Source organism: Cimex lectularius, unplaced genomic scaffold (assembly GCF_000648675.2).
Source record: "Cimex lectularius strain Harlan isolate CLEC.00 unplaced genomic scaffold, Clec_2.1 scaffold143, whole genome shotgun sequence".
Taxonomy (NCBI): domain Eukaryota; kingdom Metazoa; phylum Arthropoda; class Insecta; order Hemiptera; family Cimicidae; genus Cimex; species Cimex lectularius.
The window spans coordinates 162,707-182,346 of NW_019392714.1; the positions used below are offsets into that span (position 1 = coordinate 162,707).

Consider the following 19,640-nt stretch of genomic DNA (forward strand, 5'->3'; position numbering starts at 1 on the left):
ATAGATTGAAGATATTGGAGTTAAACTCCACTTGTTATGTGGTTACAATCATCATTGATGTCATATATAACTAACATTAGAGAGTAATGTTTTCAAATGTTCAGAAGGAAGTATTTTTGATCGGTTATTATTCAACTATATTAAGAAATTTCTTCAATGATATTCTAGGCTAAAGACCATCTTACATTTGTAATTTGATAGTGATTGACTTGCTCTGCCTATCTCTCTCAACCTGGTCTGTCAGATGTGTTTTGGCAATTTGCCATCTTCAGCGTGTGACAGAAAGGAAGAGAAAATCTCACCATCATCCATGCTTATGATTGTCAATGTACAGTCGGTACCACGAGGTCGGATTCTCCTTTTTTCAAAATATTTAAAACATTTATCTATAGTTAGTGATAATTCTCTGCAGATAGGATCATCCTTACAGGAGGCTCTCACCAATGTGAACCAGTTCAGCTGAAGTTTTTAGCTTGCAAATGTTGTTTATAAAGATTTTAAATAAGGTTGATCCGAGAACAGTTCCTTGGGGGACCCCCAGCTCTTATACTAAAGGCCTATACTATCTGTACAATGGATTTCCTGTTGGTTAATTGCTGTGTTAATTGCTAATTAAATGTGTTAGGCAGTTAGAAAATTGCTATGATGTGAGTTTAAATATAAAAAGTTATTAGTTGTTAAATATAAAGTTGTAATTTGAATTTTAAAAAATAGGACACAATAACAACAATTGATAAGAAATAAACAATTAAACATATCAAATTAAAAAAAATAATAAAAACGAACAAATATTAATCCAAATATGTTTAGCAGTCATATTTGATCATATTAATTATTTTTACAGAATCACGATAAATCAAGTGGTTAGAGCAGCAGCGTATTGAGCTGAAGGTTGTGAGTTCGAATCCTGCTGGGACACTAACTTTCTCATCTCAATCAAGAGCTTAGATAAAACCAATAATTAATTGAATTAAATAAATCGAAACAAATAATTTATGTTGTGAGGTTGTTCTCTACAAATTTTGTGTGTGAAATTCTTTTGCTATTACTTACAAGAACAATACATATAAATAAAAGTTACAATAAAAAATCATGAAATATTATGATTATTTGGAGATGATGATGTAAGATTAGAAAAACATTTTCTTTACCATGTCAATGTTACGATCTTTATAAGATCATCTTCAGGGCACAAAGTTTTTGTTTTCTGTGTAAATGTGTCATTTTTTCCTTATTTCTCATATTGGCCATGCATACAATTCCTTCACCGGATGACAGAGCGAGACCCAGCCGCCAAGTGCAACCAAATTGAAATTTATTATTCAGACTTTTATTTCTACACTGTATTCTCTGTTCTATCCACTTTACATATTAGTTTAATGTGGTGATTTATCATATCAAAGTGTCAATATTCTTAAGAAATTCGTATATAAGGGAATATATTTTTATATCCTCTGACATCAGAATAGTTTCCAAATTGAAAGGGTGTTTTATATTCTGGAGTCTGCCTAGCTTCTCTAATAATATGCTTCTGTTACCCTCAAACTCTTTACATAACAATATTATATGGTTTAGGTCTTCTGGAACATCACATGTTGGACAATTTGGTGAAGGTCTGAGCTTGTAAAGAAAAAATGTTTTTCCTTATAGACCCCAGAGTACCAGGGTTTTTTCTTAATTATAGGGAATAGGTCTTTATAATAATTTCCTACCACCGTTCTATTGTAATCCAATTGCCATTTTTTTCATACAATTGGTAAGAATGTAGTTTTTAAAAACCCCTTTCTTTATCCGCACATTTGACTTTGTCCTCGCGATAGCAGCTTTTGCCAGTCTATCTACCTTTTCATTGTGTGTACCTCCTGAGTGACCCTTGACCCAACATAGAGCTATTGTTTTGCTGCTTTTCCCAAGTTCGAATAACTTTTTTTTTTTTTTAACTTCAGCTATTAAGTAATCACTGATAGCGCTGATATTGAAATTCTGGATTTGTAGGATAACGCTCGACTATCCGTGAAAATGCAAAACTTCTCTGAGTCCACTTTTTCCAAGAGTAATCCCAAGTTTTCAAGGTAGCGAAAACCGATGAGAAAACCAAGAAGTATTGATGAAGGGAATATTGTATATTGTATATTTATATAGTATATTGTATATATTGTGTATTGAATATATTGGAATATTTTGTACTTGCTTCGGCGGTACATATGCTAGATGTGTTATTGCTGTGTATTGTGTTGAGAGTGCCCTATATAAAATATTATATGTATGTAAATTCTGTATTTGAAATTGATATTTTATTAAATCATTATTTACTCTCTACAAATCACAGTATGTATTGGCTATTATGAAAATGATATGTAACCAAACTCATTTTGTACAATTTTGTAAATTGTAAGAAAGTATGATTTTTTTTCTCTACTCTTTTCGTTTATTTTAGGGAAGTAGATGTATAGGAAGATATTTTCCGCCTAAAGTGAAAGATTTATCGGTACTTTCAAGGTTCCTTTTGGCCATTGCCTCAAAACGCGAGTAGACTTGGCGTCGAAGTGGAAAAGGCAAAGACCGGATCTATTTTCCGCCCGGAGTTTATTTAAAGGAAGAACGAAGTCGGGCTTTTTGAGTTTGGCGCCTGCCAAGTCTGACAAGAGATCGTAAAGGGATTGGACGGTTTGTGTCATATGTTAAAGGTAGTGGGAGGGAGTTCTCCACTCAATCCGTTTCCTCTTAACTTTTCTAACAGCACATTTACACTTTGTACGGTGTCATGTCAATGTTTGCTCACGATTTCGGCTGTGAATCTTATTGAAAATGCGTGCCCGCCGCCTTTTTTTATACTGTTAGCGATTAATGCAAAATTGTCACCATAGACGGGACAGTGTTTATTTTAAATATTTCTACAGTTTTCCCCCTGGCTTTTAAGGTATGTACCGTTTGACATTTCCTGACATTACATTTTTAAAACAACCTTTGCGAGCAATTTAACGCACGTTTTCAATAACCTAGTAGTCTGTCCGTTTTCTACCTTCCACCTTGAATTTAACTTTTTTTATTGTTTATTTATCCGTAATTACACGAAACATCGTTTTCTTTGTTTTAGTCTCATCATTTTATCGTTGAGTGCAATAACAAGACCATTTCAAACACCATTGTTTATTTTTGATGTTTTCAATTTTTACAACGAAGTTAAAACAATTGGTCGTTTCATCATTTTGCTAATCTTATCGCCCCATTTTATAAAAATTCTCTCGTATTCATTTAAAAAAATTGATTCAGATTTTTAAAAAAACATTTATTAAAAAAAAACATTGGTCAATATCTTTGACGTCACACTTAATAATATTTATTGTTGTTAAGGTTTTAATTGTTAAATCAAACATTATAACAAAAGATCTGAACGATCTTTTACAAAATACATTCTACAAATGTAAACATAGAATTTACATGATACATTTATATTCAAAATTTAATGACTATAATACGTAATAAAAACAAATTGGGCCAATTATTCAAAGGGCATTTTATTGGTTCTATTCAGCAGGCCAATAGAAATCAATTGCCACGTGTATTATTACTTGCAACACGGTGCAATTAAATACAGAACTGGTTTGGTTTTGACCACAGATTATTTAATCCGTTCGAAAATATCGAATTTGGCCTTCTTTTTTGTACCCGGATGTGAAAATAAAGCAAATCAATTGGTCCATGGGGCTTTCTTTCTTCATTCATTACATTGCTGCTAACAAGTCCTTGATGGATTTCCTAAAATTTCAAACGATTTTTAGGGTTTAACTTGGGGGGAAAAAATCTAGTGGTTTTGGTGATTTGATGACTTCCTTGCCCCCCCCCCCCTTAGGGCCACAGTCATTTATTGATTAAAACTACTTTAAATAAATTTTCATACTATAAAAAGTAATCACTTTTTACTTTTTCTTTAAGAATTTAAGCATCCTAGGCACTTTTTCGCTAATTTCCTTTGTCGCTTTAATTGCTTTACCAATTATTGTGGTGCTGTATACCACAGTTGCAAAGTCCTTCAAACGACTCAGTGAGTAACTCAGTTTCACATTTTTTTTTTTCTTCTAAAAACCAGTTTACTTGTAGTTATGTTGGAAGTAGAACTGATGTATTGTCTGTTCTTGTGTGTGTTGGTTAAAGCCCACCGTAGCAGCCATTTAAGCTTGCTATAATAATGTTCAAGGTGTAATATTCTGTGCCCTTTGAGACCTTTGTATCCTCCATTTAGTACTTATAGCACACCAGTGAATCTTAGTTGAATTTTTTCCACATTTATGTTGTATATCCCAAAACCCTTTCTCTTGCAAGCAAATGTTGTGCCACAGTTTGTTAGTAGGTGTGTTGGTGTCTCCTCTGCTTCTTTGTAGAATCTGCATGTGCTGTGTTGGAATATACTATTTTTTTTTCCGATGACCATTTGACATGACCACTGTTTCCTAATTTTCAATTTGTCATTTTGTCTAAGTGGGCATCCTTAGGCCACAGAAGGCCTCAGGATTTGAGCAAGCTTACTAATAAGAGCCCTTATTACTAAGGAGTTTCAATTTTGGTTGTGGTAAGTCGTTCTGTTTCTCAGTCGGTGACTTTGCCGTAGAAGTATGTGAGGTAGATACTTCTTTTATTAGTTTTTGGATAGGTTCGTTCCTGCTGTGTTGTGTGTGTCATTAGATGGTCCGTACTCTGAGATAATTTAAATAGAGATTAAATACTGAATTGGCCAACATGAAGAACTTTTGATCATTTGTTTAATGTGCCTGGCTCCTATTCAAAAGAAGTGATCAAATAAGGCAAGAATAAGAGAATCTCTGAAATATAGTAGCAAATCTAAAAAATCAAATTTGTCTCGCTTAGCAAGGCAGGAATTCAGGACATTTTAAAGTTAAATTTATCTTTACTTTTCAGTAAACCATTAAAAAAAAAAAGTGTCATTAAGCTAACATTGGATAGGTGATTGGAACATGCCCTTGTGACTGTTCCAAATCAGTACTGTTCCAGTACTGCAAAAATCAATAAGGTGGGAAATAATGACAAAGTAAATTAGTGAACCTAGGATGCTTCAATTTTTGTTGGAAAAGTAAAAAGGAATTAATTTTTTCATTACCATAGAAATAAAGTAAAGATACAAAGTAGTTTGAATCAATAAATGGTTCTTTTCGTTGCCATTTGAAGTATGTGTGATTATACAGCGAATGGCTCATGATTGAGAGCCATTGGTTCAGGACCCCCCAGCTTAGACCCCACTCCTGTGAATTATGCTATGCTCTCCCCCAACATAAGACAAATTATGGGCCAGAATTTTGTCTTTCTTGGCTAGTTTGCACATTAATTGGCATGGAAATATTGCAGGCTTCTTTGACTCCTTGCCAGTTTTTTAAAATAAGAACTAAATAAAGCTGGTCACTATCTTTGAATAAGTTAGGATAGTTGTTAGAATTATAATTAAAAAAAAAAAAAATTAAAGAAGGTCAAACAACCATTGGAAAGAAGCCAGTAAATCTGACAGGGCACCCACTCAGAAGGGAGCAAAATGACATTTCCCACAAACCTGGAGACCATAGAACCTCATTAGCTGACTAGTCTGGCCACTGAATAATGAACGTTGAAGTGTTATTTAGTATGGACAGGTTGTCTCAGACACAATTCGTACAATAATGACAACATAATTTTGTCAACTGGATGGGCGATATCTTTCTTTGCCGGACCTCCCACGTGGGATCAGTGGGCTGCATAAGGGAAACTCCCCCCCCCATTCCAGCTGGTCCAAACGGACTTTTGATTTTTTTTTTTGCCTTCCCTACTCTGGTTGAGAAACTGGTATAAAAGGGATGATTTGGAAAGCAAAGGTTTTGATGAATCACAGTAAATTCAAGTCAAGCCAGGGCTATCCAGAGCAGTAAGCAGCCATATTCTGTCTGGGACTCACCAAGAGGCCTCAGCGAGCCAGAGTAAGCAAGAACCAGCAGTTATGGCCAGACAAATAAAGTCAATTGCCGAGGACCCAGAGAGGGGCAGAAGAGAATCCGTTAAAATTGTGTTTGTACAGAAAACAATTTTGTGAGAAAAAAACTGGAAAAATAATTTTCATTTTGTTTTATTGTTTCATAAAATCACTACTTCTGTAATTGCTCAAACGGAAATTAATTTTCAATTGACTGGTCCACAGCTTGTCTATTTTAAGAGTATTTGTACAATATTTTTTCCCCTAATTATGTAGATTACCATAGAAAATTTCCATAATTGCTTAATTGATTAATTAATAGTTATTACAAATCACAACTTTTCACAAGATTTTTACTTTAAAAATAATTGATGAATTTATGTAGTTTTTCTTCTTTCTTTTTAATTAGATTTTTTAATTTCATTTAAAACAACTGAGTACACAAAGATTTTCTTAAATGAAATAACAAAACATTGAGCTGTTTGTTTTCTCAACTTGATTTCTTTTTATATTCAACTAAAAAAAAATTTAAAAAACCTTATTGAAAGATAAAGCTGCTTTCACTGAGATGAGTCTCAGTAAGTTTGCAGTGAATGATTTCATGCAAGAAAAATTGTAAAAACAAATTTATTACATAGCCCAGGTTCATAAGTTAAGTTCCATTTTAAGTAATTAATGTAATTTTTAATTATCATTGTCCATTATCACCTGTGATTTTCTGTTTAGTAACAATTTTTTTATTTATTTGTAATATTATTTCACGTCATTCTTCATTAAATTTAAAACAAATTCTCTACAATTTAATTGTAATAATAGATTAATTGTATGCTTAGGTTTTTAACATTACAAAATTAATTTTGTGAAGAGTTAGGTTATATTTTTTATAATTATAATATATTTGTAGTAATTGTGAAGTAGGAGTTACTTATTACTAAGCTCAGAGGAAAACCTTTAAAATTTGACATTCAGATCGATTAAGAAGCTTAGTAATAATACAAATGAAAAGATAAAAATTGGAATTTTATCCCACTTGTAAAGGTGATAGTAATCATTTTGTACACAAATTTTGAATAATCCTGTTAACAATTGGTTATATTGTTGTGTGCTATCAATGTGACAAATTGTTTGTAATTACTTTTGCCTTGTAGAAAATCTATTGAAAGATGATGCGTTGGTGGAATAATGAAGCCTACTTAAAGAAAAAAGCAAGTTCTATTGATGACTCAGTTAGAGATAAACAAGACGAAGACTTTGAACCATTTGACATTGAAAAAATTCCTCCCAAAAGAAAATGGGTCTTCAAAGTCAGAGCCGATCTCAATCCAGGGGAGACCATGTGTGTCACTGGGAACTGTGATGTACTAGGTAATTGGAAACATGATGAAGTATTCGTCCTTTCTAAGGAAAAAGATGATGATGGGTATGTGATTATGTTTTGAGTGTGTTTACTTAAAGGTGTGTTTCATCGTGCCTGTATTTTTCAAGAAATGATACAGTTTGGACCGGCACAGTAAAGCTCCCTACAAACCTGGATGTGGAGTATCGATATGTGATATGTGTTTTAGTAGAGCCCGATGGAAGTAGAATTTTACAGAAACATCATATAGTTAGAAGATGGGAAACGAATAGACAACCAAGATTTATACCTAAAAAAAGTTTGTTGCAATTTTGCTACTAGCTTTAAATAATATCAAAACAATATGTAAAAAAATTTTTTTTAGTGATGTACAATTGCCCTGAAAGGCCGGCTGAAGTTGAAGTGATGGGATTTTATGACAATAAAGAAAAACTTGACAGAGGGTGGCTTACAACAGAAACCGCTATCCAGTTGAAACTGTTTGGCGAACATCTTCAAATTTGGAAATCAAAGTTAAAAGATAAAGATGTACGTTTATTATCATTGTTTTTAAAAGAAAGAAGTAGTAATTTAAACTCAATCATTGCAGATATTTATTAAAGTAACCCCGATCAATCTTTCTCGAGCGAATAGCCTAACCCAGCCTGAAATGGCTGATGATGGCCTGAGCCTTGAAACAATGGATATTTCAGACAAAAAAGAAGGCTGGCCAATAACAGAAATCGCTGTAAGTTCTGCTTTCTTTTCTATATAACTCATCATAAAAACTAACTTACATTTGACTTTTTGAGGTTCTTAATGCAAGCGAAAGGATATTTAAATTCCAAGAGCAGTTTGGAAGAGTATACAGCAAGGAAGACTTCATAGTATTTCAAGTCCTTGTGACCAACTTAGATCTTGTGGTAAGTAACTACATGACTAGTTTAATCTAATAATTTAAAATAAAAAGTTAAGTTATAGTGAATTTAATGAAAGTAATGAGTAAACGTCTAGTGAGTAAATGGACAGTTTAACTTACAAAGTATGGGGGGAATGAATAAACACAATTTCTCATTTGTATACACAATATATTTATGTGACTTTTTTTATATTAGGCCTTCATTAATCCTTAGTTTGAAGTGAGGTATATATGTATAGGTGATATACTGGGTGGTTCACTACTTGTACAACTAAGTTTGTATTAACATTTGTTTTTACAAAGAGTAAATGGACGGTTTAACTTACAACATATGGGGGAATGAATAAACACAATTTCTCGTTTTTTTATACACAATATATTTGTGACTTTTTTATATTAGACCTTCATTAATCCTTAGTTTGCAGTGAGATATATATGTATAGGTGATATACAAGGTGGTTCACTACCTGTACAGCTCCAAAAAGTTTGCATGAACCATGGTCCGATTCTCAACCCTTTCGCAGATATTCCACATTTTATGTTTATTTAAACTTCCCATGGTTTTTGTCATAAATCTACTCATAGCTCTTAAAATTCATTTTTGGGGAGAAGAAAAAATTGAAAAGCGTTAAATTTCCTTTAACAAGGCACCCTTCTAAAACTTTCAATTTAATTTTTGGTAAAAAAAACCCATACCAAATGAGAACCCAGAAAAGCACATTATGTGGTTTTCACAGAATAAATGTTAAACAATTCAAATAACCAGAGCCAGTGACATTTTCACCCATTGTGAGACGGCCCTAGAATTTCAAATAGTGGGTGAAGTGGATGGGAAGTTTAAAAAGTATAAACGGGACACAGACTGTGACCTGCACTGTGACTAACACCTAGAATTTCAAATAGTGGGTGAAGTGGATGGGAAGTTTAAAAAGTATAAACGGGACACAGACTGTGACCTGCACTGTGACTAACACCTAGAAGGCTGGCATGACACATGTTGCACCATGCAAAGTCACCGTATTAAAGATGTAAACATTTGTAGACTCTATGGTACTCTTGTAACATGTAACAAACAGTTTCCATTGTTATATGCTGAAGTTTACATACTGTAATTTTCAAGATTTGTCAAAAATTTCATTTTATAATTACAACAGCAGAATTTCATTGGAACTGAAAAAAATCTATTCATTTTCTATTCTTTATAGTAACAAGTTATGATTATTAATGCATTAGATTTGTATCGTCCAAAATTTCATGGTCTGAATAAATCAAAAATCATTTCAGGGGTAGATTCAAGCACAATTCAGGATTTCATAAAAGAAGTTAAGACACAGTAGTACAAAAATATTTAAGATTAGTTATAGAAATTGTTTGTGTCCACAAAGGGAAAAATGCACCGCTGATAGTAGAAAATTTTGTATTGTTTTGTTTTTCAACAATTTTATTTTTATTTTTGGGAACTTGCTAGTATTATAGAGAAAAGTGACAGTTTCATGAATAAAAGAACTTATGTGTAATTTAGTATGTTTTCTCAATCTCAATTTCTATTAAAATTTCAATTAAAAGAGCTCGTATGAAGAAGAAGTTAAATCGGGATTTCATAATTTGGATTTGCTGTTGGTTTTGCATAAGTTCTCATGGGCATATACACTATTTGGTAGCATATAGGATTAGTGAAGAATGCTGTGAATGCAGGCAGTGTTGATGGACTTCTACGCTTATCCAACACGGACATGCGAAGATGAGCCGCCATGCCACTTTGGGTTCAGCTACATCCTTCCAAGCTCAATGAACAGAAGTGAAGGGCAAATAGCAATCCCGATTACCAGCGTGCGCCATCGACCAATTGGACAAGTGACAGGTAATATTTTATTTTTTACTGCAATTATTGTTGACAACATAAAAATGGTATAGAAACTGGAGATTGTTTATTTCATTTTAGAGTGTATTTGTTCTTAAAATTTAGCAGAAACAAATTTCTACAGGCATTAGTTTTGGGTTTTAATAATTTTTCCCATTTTTTATTCGTTCATTGGTCTTTTAAATTGGTTTTATAGTCGACTACCTTGTCATAAGACCTACACCAAATTACACATGCAACTTAAGCTATTCCTTACATCGGCAGTGGAAGGAATCTTGGCATGGATTAGATGTTGGTCATAGGGGTTCTGGCACTTCTTTTAAAGGAGACATTAAACAGTATGTGGATTATTTTGTACTGTAGATTGAAATATTACAATTGAAAATAATTTCTGCTGTATTGAAGATGTGCAGAAGTAAGGGAAAACACGATTGCTTCCCTGAAAAGTGCAGCTTCTCATGGTGCTGACTTCGTAGAGTTTGATGTTCAACTCTCGAGAGATCTCATTCCTGTGTTGTATCATGATTTCTATGTTGCGATTTCCATGAAACGGAAAAAGGCGATGCAAATACCAGATGAAATGATACAACTTCCAGTCAAAGATCTTTCTCTTGAACAACTGCAAAGACTAAAGGTATATATAAATAATATGAAAATTATGCTTGTAAATTCATTTAAACATCAAAATTGAGTATAATAGTATTATAATAATTAAATTAATATTTTATTTATTTTAATTTTTTGTTAATTAAATTAATTATTAATTAATTTTTTCCTTTCTTTTAATTATCTGCTTTAATTTCGAAGTTATACTGATTAACATTTTCTATATGTAAGTTAGAAAAAATTAACTTATTTTGTTTGGAATAATTAATTTTAGTTGACAATTAATTAATTAATCAATAATTTTCACTCCAAGAAATAGAAAAATACCCCAAAAAATGACCAAAAAAAAAAAACATTTATTTTATTCAGTAAGGCATTATAATTATATCAATTATAATAATTGATATTGCAATAATTTTTAATGACACATTCATTTTTATTTTATTATTGGCTATTCTATGTATCATCTCAAAGCTTTAAACAATGTATTTATTTTTCTTGAAAATTGTACCCTTTTATGTTAAAAGTACGGTATGTTGGACAGGATATAAGTGAGGGGCCTTTGCCCAGTAAAGTACTACACTTTAAAGAGACCGAAGAGGATGATGGGACGGTAAGCGATGGGCTGTTTACTTGCCTGTCCTTGCATCCTCTCCAATTAAGATGCCATTTCACTATTAGCAACCCATCAAATCCGTTATTTTGAAATCAAAATGTTCAACTTTTTTTCATTTGCATGCTGTATGATATTCGAGTTTTATTTCTTGGCTTTCGTTTTTTTCTTTCTTCAAATTTATGAAGTAAAGTTTATTAACGATTTTGCAGTTTTTTACTTATTCATCACTATTGTTTAATTTGAATTTATAAAAAGTACATGCTTTGATTTTCATTTTTGTATTATAATGGGTTTTTTTATGTACTTACAGTTCCAAATGTATTATGAATTAAGTCTTGATCTAGATTGTTTATGATTAATACTAACAATAATGATAATTTTCCTGTTTTCCAACTAAATTTTTTAATGCAGCTAAGTTTTTATATACCAGCACTTTGTTTTCTCCTACTTCGAACTGTCAGTACATTCTGACTCATAACAACTGTGTGTTTTACTTTTAATTTTAAGCTGTGAACTGCAACATAATTGCCTCTTGTATCAGTAAAGTGACATTATCCAGCACACTTTGTTTTGTTTACAAGTTATATTATTATTGCCTTGTGATTAGGACTTGTAAATAAATCAGAAACCTTGTGGAAATGCTTAAACTCTCCACATAATATTGTATCTTCTCACTCTTTATTCTTTCCTCTCTTTCTGTCTTCATTCTCAACTTTAAGATTCAATTTAAAAGATATTTATATTTACACAAAACCTTACAGTTTGCCACTATGTTGAATGAAATGTAATTTGATAAATGAAATGCGGCATTGAGTATACTAAGCACTGTTGAATTTTTTTTCTATTTGTTTATTGCTTAGATAATTTCTGTTAACGCTGCTTGATGCATGAGACTTTATTCAAGAATATTTATTCTATGCCAGAATTTATATTTAAAACAATTAAAAAATTTCCAGAGCATTGCATAGTTTTATTATTTGTTTTTCTAGCTTTATCACATTCGTGAAAATACCACGGGCAATAGCAGATTTTCAGATGAACACCTTGAAGAACACCAACCCTTCCCAACATTGCAACAAGCTCTGGAAATCTTGGATCCAAGTGTTGGCTTCAACATTGAAATTAAATGGACAATGCAATTGAAGGTGATTATAATTTTGAAATTTTTATTTATAAGAAATCTTATTATAGATTTTAGAGGTAGAGAACGATTAAAATTTTCAAGATTTTAACTTTTTTGAAATTGTAATTTTGAAAGTGAATGATAGCTGCAGTGGTCATTACAATGAAAACTTCAGGTCTAAATTTTGAAATGCATTCTTTCTTTATGGGAAAAAATTTTTTCCTTATGCATATGTACCCTGAAATCTACATTTTAGGGATCAGGTTTGATAACAACAAATTAATGCTCTTCGTGACCACTTGATATTGTGTTACATTGTGGTGTGGTATACAAGATAAGAACCTGATAATGTAGCCCACTTTTGGTGTGTGTCATCACTATGTCTGTTTTCTTGATGTCGTTCAGACAGCCATACCACTGAATTATTCTTACAACAATATTACTACCTTAAGACCTTGTTAAAATATAAAATTGGCCTCAATAAATAAAAACAACAGTATAAATTTTCTTTTCCTAATCAATTCCAAAGCAAACAATAAACTCAGTTCAACACATATAAAAATTACACAGCAACAATGTCATGCACACAGACCCAATCAAACGGTTCACAGGCACAACACTGAAGTGCACAACAAGCTGGTTAAAATCTATCCATGTCAAATACAAAAATGGCTACAACATGAACACAACTAATAAAAATAAGGGTACAAACAAATAATGAATCATACATTTGTGCTTTCACGTATATAGAAAATGACTAACTAATCTATTTAATAAAACAACAAATTGACATTGTGTACAGAACTGGTGTACTTACAAAACCAGTAAGAGCAGAGAAAAAAAATACATTGGGCATCATGGCAGAAAGTCTTATTCCGACATAGATACAATAAAATTGGCAACAGACCCCATTCCATATTACAAATGTAAAAGGACATGACTGAAAATAACATACAGAACATGAATGTGTCTTGACCAATCAAAATGATTAAAAGATGATTAAAAGCAAATCATTTGAAATTACTTGTTTTCACATATTTTTAATTTGTATTTATTTGGTTTCACATAAAAAAAAGTTTGATCTGAATTAAACTTTCAAATAAGATGATATTAATCAATTGTTGATGGAAACTTCACTCTAGATCAAAAACATTATCAAACGTTTCTCATTTGAGATTAGATTAGAAAAGTTTTCAGTTATAAAACAATGATTGATAATCGACTGAAAAGTATAATTAATCTTAAAGGAAAACAATATTTAGGGAAAAACAAGGTTGTCTTCACTTAAGTGTGCTATTTATAACTTTTTTTGTAATATGTACTTTTTTTGTTGTCTAATTGGGTAAAAATTTGTCTTGTTCTACTTGTTTGTTTAACTATTTACATTTCATGTTTAGGATGTCCAATGTTTCTAAAGCAAGTTTTTCATTGTAATTTAGAATAAATTTATATAATATTATTTTGCAACTTGACCCCTCTTATCGGTGTACCAAAGTTCAAAAGGGAGTTGGATTTTAAAGCCCTCCATCTTTATCAGGACATGTTTTACTTTAGTAAAAAATATTGCATGTGTACCATGGGAAATCATTATTAATGTTTGAGCAAACAAAAGTTTGATGGAAAAGACAATACTATTTCTGTAGATTTATAAAAATCATGTAACCAATCTTTAGAACAAAATATAACTTTTGATAGTATTAACAAGATCTGTCTTTGTACAAGAAATGGTTGAGAATTATGAATTTGATCATTTGTGCACGCAGAGAAAATTCTTGTCTTAATAATTCTGAAATAGAGTAGACTCTTATTATCCGCAATTTCACTCATCTGCATTTGCCCCGTTTTTTTTTTTTTTTTTTTTTTTTTTTTTTTTTTTTTTTTTTTTTTTAAATCTTAAATTTAATATTTCTTTTTTAAGCCCCTAAAATGTTTTATCATTTGTTTCGATGCCATGTTTACATGTGCACCTATGGATGTATGTATGTTCATATTGTTTTCCTGTGTGAAATATACTTCATGTATTTTCTTATTGAAAAAACCCTCGAAATATGTGTACATAAGGTCATACATAACATTGACAATAGGCATATATGACACAGAAAGTGTATGTGCAAATAAAATAAAAAGTTTGAATCCAGAAATTCGAGGTATTTCCTATTATCCGTGGATCTAGTTATACATGGTTATGCTTGGTACGTATCACTTAAAAATAATGAGAGTCTACAGTTTATTTTTTTTTTACTATGAATTCAATTCCAGTAACTGACTTATTTACAATTAATTTTGGGTAAGTACAGATTCTACTTTCTAGTCTTTCTTTCTTTAATTTTATTTTTTGTTTGTTTGTTTTGTTCCAATACAAACTATTAGATGTTCTTGTTAAAAAAAAAGATTTGTTACAGAAAGATTATTTCGTTTTAAAAAAAATTTCACACCTTAGAAAATTGTTAAATCTTTCAGCAGCGTAAATTCCTCTCTCTATCTCGCGTATAGAGGGATACACATGATGTTTATTATGATTTCAGGATGGTACTTATGAATTATACCACCCATTTGATCTCAATCTATACTTGGACACTGTACTTGAGGTAGTACTACAGCATGCAGGTTCAAGGAATATCATATTTTCTTGCTTCCATCCAGACATCTGTACTATGTTAGTAATATATTGTGTTTTATAACTCATGTATATTTATTTGTGAGAGTTTGTAAGGGCTTTTCTTGAATGTAAAAAAATGGAATATTTCATACAATTTCTGATTAATACTTGCAAGGATTTGAAAGTGCAATTAATTTTTTAGCAAGTATTTTGATCAATACTATTTGGACTCATCAGATTGACAGAACACAAAACTTGTCTGAGGAAAAGTATTTTGGGTGGTCCAAGACACAATTTGTATTGATCAAATTGCTGAATTTAATTAACTTGCATATTATTAGGATTAATTTTACAGTTTTTATTTTTTCCCTCATAAAACTTTAAATTAATAACAACTAGAACTATATACTGCAACTAGAACAATAATGCTTACAAAAACTTTTTTTAAAGTTTTTTTTTAATAGCAAAGATGCAATTTTTTTCTAGTATATAGAAACTTATGTTTTAATTTTATAGAATTAAATTGAACCAAATTAATTTCTATAAGAATATTAACAATTTTTTAGAGAACTTTGTTAATTATAGGTTATTCTTTTGATTTAAAGGATGGTATCACACATTTTGTAATAAAGCAAAGCTTATTAATGAATTCTTCAGTATCATTAAAGAAAAGCAAACAGCAGAGTGAATAAAAAGTCACCTCTGTATTGTTAAATGGAATTGTCAAAGGCAATTAAAAAAGATGATTTGTAACACTAAAGAGATTTTATGATTAAAAAAATTAAATTGAGAAAATTTTAAAATGTGATTTTTCTCTGCTTGACATCATAAACAATGGGAACTAAAGACTTTGTTGATATTAAACCTTTAATACAAGACATCAGATTGAAGTTCTTTTATTTGCTTTATGACAAAATATCTAAATCTGTTGCCATCTTCACTTATTTTTTATTCCTTAGAATGATAACAAGGGGTGAGTGGTAAGGTGGTAAGTATAAAGATTTATGATATATTTGGAAGGAAAACATTCATTATTATATTTCCAGTGAAATTTACTTTTTATGTCAGATTCAAAGCAATTTTTTAATTTATAATTAATTCAATTCTAATACCAAAACAAATTTTTAGTCAAATTGAAATATTCCATTTTTATTTAAGGCAAACATTACTGAACAACAGGGGGGGAGTTGACGATTGCTTTTTATTTCATTTTACATATATTTTTTGGATGTCTAACTAGTTAAGATTCATAGGTTTTCTTCAGCTGTTTAGGAATTTTGAGCTCAATGATTGAAGTTAATGTTATCGATTAGAAATAATTTATTAAAATCGTCTCTTTTTCAGGGTCTTTTCCTTAACAGGATCAGCTATATTGGTCATTGTCTATGCACAAGGTTAACATGTTTTCTTTTATTATTTCAGGATCCGCCTTAAACAAAACAGATACCCTGTTATGTTTTTGACACAGGGGATTACAGACAAGTATCCAGCTTATCATGATCCTAGATGCCAAAATGTACCTATGGCTGTTCACTATGCAGTTGGGATGGACATTTTGGTAATATTTCTAGCATTCCTTAAAACAGACTTTTACAATGTTTTATTTTTTAAATATTGCAATGTAATAAATCTCTTTCATCTATCTACCTTTGTTTCTCTCTACTCACTTTCAATCTCTATTTCTGTTTCTCGCTCACTCAACTATCAATAATTATTTATTTTAATTCATTTGCAAGCTTATACTTAAACTGAAACATATTTAATCTATTATCGTTTTTTACAGGGAATAAATGTACATACTGAAGATCTTTTGAGAGACTCCTCCCAAGTGAATTTAGTGAAAAGAGCCGGTTTGGTTTTGTTTTGCTGGGGGGATGATAACAATGACACTGCAACAATTAAACATTTGAAAGATCTTGGCATACATGCAGTTATTTATGATAAGTAAGAGAATTTATGTTTATTGTAAAATAAAGAGCACACATAATTATTCAATCAATTTCAGGATTGATCAGTATAGCAATAAAGAAGTTAAAGAAAGTATATTTAGGTTAGAAGCCAGGGAATCAGAAAGAGTTCAAATCAGGGCTGCGGCCAGCAGAGCATCTGTGGATGAATATCTCCACCCTTCACCCCAGTCTCCGGAGGTTTGTTCTTCTGCATCTCTCATCCAACTGTTCATTTAAAATTTATTCACCGCCTTTTTGAATTCTTATTAGGTGCCAGTTCAGTCGAATGTGCAAGGAAATTATTTCTTAGATATCGATGCAGCGGCCAATCCTGATCGTCCTCCTTCTATGCCTTCTAATATTTCTCATTGGACCCAAGATGGCATTGGTCACAGCTCATCTATCAATTTAGGAAATCAGGAAACGGCCTCATGATGTCTATAAGCATAAGGAATAACAATTACTGAAAGAAAAAAAAAAAAAGAAAAACATTTTAAGTGCCTCTTAATTTTTAGGTCATTATTAAATGTCAATGGAACTAAATTAAGCCTTTTATTCTTCTTGGCACAAAAGGGTCTTAGTCTTTTATTGTTGTTATATATCGAAAGTATTGCTTAATTTAGGGTTCCATACAAAATGTTAATAAATAGTGATATATGGCATATATTATCTGCTACAGCTACGTGTATGTTTGATTCAGTTGTTTGTATAAATAATTAGTTCCTTTAATTGTTTAGTACACATAAGAAAATAAGCCAAGTTGTTGCAATAATATTCTAGGAAGAAAGTAAGTTTTTCCAAAGAATTTATTTTGAAAAAGTACAAAAGACCATGTTTCAAAGAAATAAAATCATGTTTATTTCATCCATACATGTGGTCATTAGTATTTTATTAATTAGAGGAAATATTACTATGTATTACAGATGAGATCTAAAATGTTAAATGACATTTATGAAATCCAAAATGCATCCATAAAATATTAAATTCACTTTTAAAAAATTGTATTACTCTACAAATGTATTATCAAATGCTTTCATATTATTTTAATTTGTTATTTGATATTAAATGTCTAAGGTAGTTGTGTCGTATTCCTTAAAAAGAAAAATTATAAAAAAATATTGAAATTACACAAAAGCCAAGAATACAGTTTCAGAACTAGGTATTGATTATATAAGATTGTGATATTATAAAAATAATTTAATCTAACTCTACATTGTCTTTTATTTGATTGTACTTTACCTTTTTTTCTTAGTTAACACATTCGTTACCACACTGATTTTTAAAGACCTTCCCAAAATGTGTTGTTTTTTTAAAGATAAATAATATATAATTTTTAATATAATTAAAATATTGCTCAAATAATTGACTAGATTTTTGTGTATGTATATGGTGGAAAGTCAGGTTAAGCAAACCAGCAATATTTATCTAGCCCGCCCATATATTATGAAAAAATTGACTAATGTATATTTCTATATATTCACTAACACTAAATAAATTTAAAAAAACATGTGGAGGTAGTATGGAAGTGAATAAAAAATGAAATTCACTTCTTTTTTTTACTTATGTATTAAATTTATTTGTGATAATAACAAATAATTGCACAATTGTAAAAAGATATTTTCATATATATTTATACATAAAATGTTTTAAAGCATATTATTAAAATAAATAAAATCTGAACGTGTGGTAAAAAAATTGCAATTATTTACAAATTCAGTAATTATTTCCATATTTACTCAAATTATTTACTGCACATTGAAACAGAAAACTTACAAAAAATGGAGTAAATGGCAAAATGCAGAATAGGACATTTAGGGTGGAGTGTTGGTTGTGACTACGACAATTCTTTTTCCCTTGCTAATTGGATTCCCCAAGGGTGTGCTTTTAAGTCCTATATTTTTCTTAGTTGTGATAAATGACACTGTAGACTTCCACGATAGTGTAAGTAATAGGAAATAAAGTTCGCATTGTTTGTAGATTGATTTAGCCTTATTCACTGCTCATAATAATCTGGATAGAGCTGAAAAATTTCTACGAGCAGCACTAACACATCACAACTAACAACAGCAGCATTATAAACATCAATCAATAAAAACTTAGGGGTTTTGTTTGACAGAAAATTAAATATTAATTAATCTTTTTATGTAAGATTTTGGTTGAAATTATAATTGATAATTTGAAATGATAGATTAAAAGATATACTTACATTTTGGATGATATGTGGATTATTGGCCTACAATAATGATGTGGTGGAGGAGGATCGGGGAAGAGGCCAGCCAAAAAAACTTCAATTCTAGTCATGCTTTCGCTAGATTTGTTACTTCATCAGAACTTCGAATGTAAACTTTTGGTACAATAAGGGTGAAAACTACATTTGGCTAGTGGTGTTTACATTTGCTTTGTAGTCATGTAGTTTTCACCCATACTGTTCTAAAAGTTTATATTTGAAGTCCTGATGAAGGTAATATATATACCGAAAGCATGACTAGAAGTGAAGTTTTTCTGGTTGGCCTCTTCCTCTACCACATATTCACATTTTGGGTAACGTCTGGTGGTGATGGGGAGTAAATAGGCTTACAATGATTAAGTTTGATAAGGTGTTTATGCGATCAAGAATAGATTATGGCTCAATAGCATATGATTTGGCTAAAAACAATACGACCCCAACGGTAGAAAAC

The 19,640-nt window shown here is 30.9% G+C and overlaps 1 protein-coding gene across 2 annotated transcripts; it reads left to right on the top strand.

Annotated features, from left to right (window-relative positions):
* Nucleotides 1-2,685: 2,685 nt before the first annotated feature.
* On the top strand, nucleotides 2,686-18,173 carry LOC106672797 (glycerophosphocholine phosphodiesterase GPCPD1-like). Of its 2 annotated transcripts, none has more exons than XM_014404504.2 (15): nucleotides 2,686-2,920; nucleotides 7,102-7,373; nucleotides 7,439-7,608; nucleotides 7,675-7,838; nucleotides 7,900-8,037; nucleotides 8,102-8,212; nucleotides 9,904-10,069; nucleotides 10,266-10,407; nucleotides 10,475-10,703; nucleotides 12,281-12,436; nucleotides 14,940-15,070; nucleotides 16,436-16,571; nucleotides 16,797-16,957; nucleotides 17,019-17,160; nucleotides 17,233-18,173. In XM_014404504.2, exons 2-15 carry the CDS (start codon nucleotides 7,117-7,119, stop codon nucleotides 17,395-17,397), a joined length of 2,268 nt encoding a protein of 755 aa, XP_014259990.1. In that variant the 5' UTR covers nucleotides 2,686-2,920; nucleotides 7,102-7,116; the 3' UTR covers nucleotides 17,398-18,173. The 2 variants fall into 2 exon arrangements, with proteins under 2 accessions (XP_014259990.1, XP_014259991.1); XM_014404505.2 differs by having other exon boundaries at nucleotides 17,064-17,160.
* The last annotated feature ends 1,467 nt before the right edge of the window (nucleotides 18,174-19,640 follow it).